At 42.9% G+C, this 6,388-nt stretch overlaps 2 protein-coding genes across 4 annotated transcripts in view; one reads left to right on the forward strand and one right to left on the reverse strand.

Annotated features, from left to right (window-relative positions):
• smarcc1b (SWI/SNF related, matrix associated, actin dependent regulator of chromatin, subfamily c, member 1b) overlaps positions 1–3,365 on the reverse strand; it is a 37,800-nt gene extending 34,435 nt beyond the window's left edge. For 2 of the 3 annotated variants that reach the window (XM_056480072.1, XM_056480071.1), the window contains exons 1-3: positions 3,136–3,365; positions 2,378–2,497; positions 2,137–2,222 (exon numbers count right to left, since the gene is read on the reverse strand). In XM_056480072.1, the coding sequence (XP_056336047.1) occupies positions 2,137–2,222; positions 2,378–2,497; positions 3,136–3,312 (383 nt within the window). In that variant the 5' untranslated portion in view covers positions 3,313–3,365. The remainder of the gene's footprint in view (positions 1–2,136; positions 2,223–2,377; positions 2,498–3,135) is intronic. The other variant, XM_056480073.1, reaches the window with a different exon arrangement.
• A 550-nt stretch (positions 3,366–3,915) lies between these two features.
• The window catches only part of LOC130246904 (KAT8 regulatory NSL complex subunit 1), an 18,143-nt gene continuing 15,670 nt past the window's right edge, over positions 3,916–6,388 (forward strand). Inside the window, exon 1 of the mRNA XM_056480070.1 lies at positions 3,916–5,594. Coding sequence (XP_056336045.1) covers positions 4,060–5,594 — 1,535 coding nt within the window. The 5' untranslated portion in view covers positions 3,916–4,059. The remainder of the gene's footprint in view (positions 5,595–6,388) is intronic.

Raw genomic sequence — 6,388 nt, forward strand, 5'->3', positions numbered from 1 at the left:
TTTCATCCCCAACACATAACTCAAGAGCAGTTATGACAGGGTACATACAGAAATCAGAGAGTGAAATTCAATACATTTTAAAACCTTTCTTAAGACTCTACATAGATTTTAAGACCTTATAGCCACTTTAGGTTTTTAACTGGAAACCCAGGCAAACTTTAGCATACAGCCATACAATGCATAATCAACAATTAAATAACATTGAATGCCTTGCAAAATAGCAATTAAGACCTTTTAATAATTTTTAAAGGCCTTAAACTTCTCTTAATACTTTTAATACTTTTTAAGATCCCGCAGACACCCTGTATGAAGACTAGCTTCTAACTTCTTCTACATTTCAGTTGAAATCTTTGTCATTTAACAGGCATCTCAAAGTATGGTTATTTTGCACTTGTGTATTCCAGAGGGCATCATGCTTTGTGCGTGTGATCGAGAGTGAGAGAACTGCTGAGTAACAGCTCGTTTCCACTGACTGGTACAGTACGGGTCGGTAAGGGTCACCTTTATCAGGCTTGCATTTTCACTGAAGGGTACTCTTATGGTGGGTGTGGTGTACGACAGAAAGTTTCAGTCGACATCATTCTCGCTCTAGGAAATGTCAAAGTTAAGCTGTACGGGTCATTTACATATCATATTAAAAGCACTTCTCACAAAACAGATGCTTTATACACATAAATACTTGTGTATACATGCTTTTTCAGCAGGTTTTATTCTTTAAACTCTTTCTGTCGGTCTCCTCTCCTTTTTTCAAAGACAAAGTGACATTTCTCACCTTAGCCTTAGTCATTCCTTGCCTACATTACAGTCACACAAAGAACAAAGTTACGAGAATGGCTTGTCCTTTTTTGGGAAAATTACAATTAGATTCAATACCATAATTTTAGGTTTTACCTTTGATATTACTGCAAAAAATAAATAATTAGCTTAAATTCACTGACTTTCAACAGGGACATGTACTGTAACTAGATTTATGGGATCATGGGATAAAAATCATAAACAATTTTTCATATCAACCTCTACCACTTGATCAATAATAAAGGCAGACACACAAGTGCACTTTTAAATCTACTAAAACGTAACTTTTAGAAATTGTATCTTAAACTGATCAACGTGTGTAAAAGTGGGAACCTTAAATTAAATAGTTCCACTGAACATTAAGCTATTCTGCATTCTTGTTTTGCCAGCTTTGATGTAGAAACTTTGCAGTAGCCTATTTTATGTAATATAATGCAATTACATCTAAAATAACTTCAAAATTACGGCCTATTCCCCACTTTTTCAAGTGAAAAGTCTATAAACGTCACACATTACATTACTTATTTTTTTATATCTAAATATTTAAATAGTTTAAATATTTTAAATGTAAACTTGCGCATTAACTTGAGCAGCTAAGTTTTCCCACGCTAACCGTCTGTTTCGCTGATGCAGTGGTGTTGCCTTTTTTTTTTTTAATATATGGTCATATTTGCTATAACTTTGCATGAGCGTATCAAGTTCAGCTGGAGAAAAAAAATGCTGATGTTGCCATGGTGACTCGTAATATCTGTGATCCATTGATAATGCCTTTTATAATCATGATGTGCACGTTTAAAGCTGTGGTCACACAGAGTTTGAGCTTGTGAAATTATGTAATGCGGCGCTGCGAAAATGGTGGGATTAAGCAAGATGATTAGACATTTAAAAAAAAAAAAGCGAGGATTTGGTCCATATTTTGATCCTCAATTGGTCTCACGCAGTCAAGTGATGTGATTTCGCAGGTCAAAGTTCACCAAGCTTGAACTTTGCAATGCAGCGAACTGCAAAACAGCTCAAGCTTGCGTTTCTGGTCTGACACGTTCATGTGCGTATGAATGGAAGTCTATGGGGAAAAAAAAGTCCAGTGTGACCACAGCTTAACTCTGAATTAGTTAGACTTGATTAACCTAACTCAGATGAGCTGTTCTGGAAGCGAAAACTTTGAGTTTTTAATCTCTCGGTAAGTAAACACAGAGTTCAAGTTTAAACTCTGAATTAGTTGAACCTCCCTACTGAAAAAGGCCTAATGAATCAATGCACTCTAAGTAGCTGGTTTGTCAGAATCACCACACATTTCTACCATTATATCATCCAATAGTACCATTCTGAAATAATACTAACCAGCCCTGTTCATTCTTAAACTTGTACACTGATCCCAGTATGTGGCAGAGAGCCCCTCCTGGCCTCAGGTCCTGAAAACACTTGGCCTATAAAGACAAAGAAACAAAGTTGAAAACAAATCCATGCTAATTTCTTATTCAGCAATCTGTTGTGCTAACTATATTACTATATTGACTCGTTGGATAAATGTGCATATTTATCCAAACTTGTTAGAAAAAGAAGAGGTAAAATAACGACTTACAGGAAGTTTTGTAAAGGTTGGCTTATTTGCTCGCCGACCAAAGGAATCTTCCTGAAACTGCAGAAGTTGGATTACCAGACCAGTTAGAGACTTGCACGAGGGAGCATCAGTCTGTACATTCTTGGAGGGGAAAAAAACAACAACAAAATAATATTTATGAAAATGCACAACTGGAAACAGAACTGCAACTGAACAATTTTCACAGAGGCACAAGTGTTAAAGCGCTTTCACTAGAGTCGTATACACAGAGAAATACATTTAATGAATTGTGTTCCCTACACTGTGGATAGTGAACAGGTATGACATGGCACTGTGAGGGGGTGTGTCAATGAGGTCGTGTAAACAAACACCTCTGACCACAAATTAGTTTTTGCAGACCTAAAGTTGCTAGCATAGTGCTAGCATCACTATCACCACCGTCGTCATTTAAATGCATAGCGTTTTGGAGAATCACAAATATTTTTTACTGAATCAAAGGGTGAACTTGTGGCGTCTGATACAACGTTAAACAGAACTTTATTGCCAACATAAACACTGGATTGATAAAGTCACTTCTGTCCTGTCAATTGCGTTGAGACCGTACTCTGTCAAGGAAACTGTTCATTTCTTTATTATTTTGCTCACACAGACAAAATACAGCCACGTAAAATGATATTTTGCAGCCTAATACGTTAACGGAGGACAGAAAGTGACAAATAAACAAAAGAAAACCTCAGGTAACCACATCATATATGGGTTCCTCTTGCTAGCTCTCTGACCTTTTTATAATGCTTCCCGATCCAACTGCGAACCGTTTCCATCTGAGACATTATTTCCGGGTTCTCCCAGTATTTACAGCATGGTCCACCGTCCATTTTTCGGCTTATTGGGGTGCTACAACTGACTTGACTAGTCGTAAGTCCCGCTGCAGCCGATCCTTGCGTTTGTGCGGCCATTGTTTCATGCTAATAGCCTCCGCTACCCAGAAGAACTGAAGACTCCACAGCTCCTCTAGCGGTTAGACCGAAAAAGGCGCCAACGGCACCTCTACTGCATACTTGATACTACTACACAGCATGCTACACAGTACAAAGTGTATGCTGTGTACCAGAACTACAGTCATACGTCCGAAATTAAATACTATTGATTAATTAGTCAATTAAAACGTTCATTTGTATTTGATACACAAGTGTACATTTAATCCGTGCGCGGGCGTGTATATGCTTGCAATTACACATACGGATTAAATAAAGTTTAGCTGCAGTTTTGAAAGCTGCGCTTGAACAGCTGCATATCGCATTTTCAACCTATTCATTCAGTAAACCTCGTGCATGACGGGTGCTGTGTCATCTTTTTAAACACTTGATAATCACTGAACAGTTTCAAAGGTTGATATTTTTACTTTTAGAAATTTATTTTTTCACAACAACATTCAATAAACCGACAAAACGTGAACCATAGACTGTAAAAGGTGTGAAGTGAACTAGTTTTTGAAATACCCCTAATTCTCTACTGAAGGTTGGGCTAGTGAATGGCGCATGCTCAGTGCGAATAGGGAGTGTTAGAGACAGCCAACAGTGCAGCGAAAGGCAAGACGGGTGAAAAAGAGAAGCCCGTCTTGCTTTCGAAAAGGGAAAAATATACGCTAACGGAGCTTCGTCGTACGTCTTCGCTTTACACCCGGCCATGCCAACGACACAGCGATGTATTATTACTGCAATCGGAATAAAATGAGCATTAGTGCAATCGGGCCTGGAGTGGAGAGTTGTGGGGCCGGGTGTCCGCATAGCGCCAGCCGCTGCTGCGGGGGAGGAGGCTGCGGTGAGACCGTCAGTGGTGACGGAAGCTCGGCCGCTGCGGCTACAGCCACCAGCGCTGCCCCAGTGCAGAGCTCAGACCGGGAGAGCAGCGTAGCCGAGGCCCAGGCGTTCCGCGAATGGGACTGTGCCACCTCCGTCGATGCGGATCTGGGCAAGAAAATGAACGAAGAGGGATTTTTCACCAACGGCGCTGCTTATATCACACGGGAGGGAGACGAATGCGCGGATTCAAGGGAATACGACGGAGGACGCGGGCGTTTTTGTAGACAAAGCGCTGGTGCGAGCGAGGATAACAGCATTAATATTGATCACAACGGAGCTGGTTTGCGGTGTTTCATGAGCGCGACCACACGGAGGGACGAACGCAGAGCGAGTGCGAGACTGCCGCCGGTGCGCACAGCAAGAGTCCGACGAGGATACGCGGCGCACACCGAGACCGAGCGCGCGATGATGACAGTCGCTGCAAGGTGTGGTCACGGGAACTCCGAGCCCGCGGTCATCAAGCGTCGGGGATGCAGTTTCAACCGAACCTCCAAGAGGGTGTGTTTCTCGGGAACGTATTGCGGCAGCTCGGACGCCGCTGCCGGCGTTGGTTCCAACGGCGAAGCTCCCGTGAAGAGCTCACCGAGCACTGCCGAGACTGTCAGGCGTACGTCCTTACGTCGCATCCAATGCGAGAACACGGCTGGAGCTCAGAAAATGACTTTAGCATCGTGCGTGCCCGAAGAAAATACCAAGCTGCCCACATGCAGGACAGCGAAGGGGCGCGTCAGACTGTATAGGGTACGCTCCTTTCTTGCCAGCTCTGCCAACCATAACAACGGGGTCAGCGGAAACGGTGCCCCTCACGATAGCCTCCCACCACAACTCTCCCTCCAGGCCCCTAAACCCGAGTATGACCTACGTGATTGCGTAAAAAAGACCCTGTCCGCCCACTCCATCAGATCCTCTTATTCCGAGAGTGGGCCTCCTAATGGGACAGAGCCAGAACCACAGACGTGTGGCAGTGCAGGTGTGGGCATTGATGCAGAGAGAACTGAGGGGCCCAGCACGGAGCACATAGAGGCGGTGAGGGGTGAAGCCGAACGCAGGCAGGCAGAGCTAGAGGGTCGTACTGACCACCTCTGGAGGCGCCTGCAGGCCGTACAGGTGAAGCAAGTGGAGAGGCATGTGACACAGCAGCTGAGTGGCCTATACAGGAGACCGGGGTTGAGCTGCACCAGGAGGCCAAGTACTGTTTCCAGAAAGTCGACTGAGCTGAGCAGGCTCGCCCGCAGCTGTAGCGAGATCCTCCGGACTGCGGAAAGCGCTCTGGACTCTGACCACACGGCTAGCAGCTCTGGAGGAGGTAGCGACAGCGAGGAAGACGAGGGATTGGAGAGAGGAGGACATCGCTTTAGGCCGTCGATAAAATCAATGTAAGATTTTCTCACTTTGCTTAACCCCAGCGTTAAGTTATTCTTAACCCTTAGTAAAGGAATTTTTATCCTCATAAATTTGAGTCAGCACTGCTCTGTTGAATGCCAAAGATACAGAAGTTAAAGGGATATTTTACTCAAAAGTGTCAATTCTGTTGTCAATCTGCTGCTATTATGTCAGTCCTTTAAAATGACACCAACCTAAACTGAACAACGAAAAATATATTTGAAAGAATTTTAAAAACTGAACAGTTTCAGTTCCTTTTTTGTTATTGGTTTGAAATTATGTGACTAAGTAAACAATAAAAAATTCTGTCATCATTTACTCACATTTTATTTCCCAAGTTTCAGACCTTTGAGTTTTTTTCTTCTTCTGTTAAACACAAAAGATATTTTAAAGAATTTCCATTAGTTTTTCCTAATAAGGAAGTCAATGTTTACAGGTTTTCAGCTTTAGTAATAATAATATTAATAATAATAATAATAATAAAGATAATTCCTTACATTTATATAACGCTTTTCTAGACACTCAAAGCGCTTTACACAATGGGGGGGGGGGGGATCTCCTTATCCACCATCACAGTACAGCTTCCACCTGGATAAAGTGACGACAGCCATATTGCGCCAGACCGCACACCACACATAGGTGGAGTGGAGACCGAGTGAAGAAGCCAATTATGATATGGGGATGAATAGGAGGCCATGATGGACAGAGGCCAGTGGGCAGATTTGGCCAGGATGCTGGGGTTAAACCCCTACTCTTTTTCGAACGACATCCTGGGATTTTTAATGAC

Source organism: Danio aesculapii, chromosome 19 (assembly GCF_903798145.1).
Source record: "Danio aesculapii chromosome 19, fDanAes4.1, whole genome shotgun sequence".
Taxonomy (NCBI): Eukaryota; Metazoa; Chordata; class Actinopteri; order Cypriniformes; family Danionidae; genus Danio; species Danio aesculapii.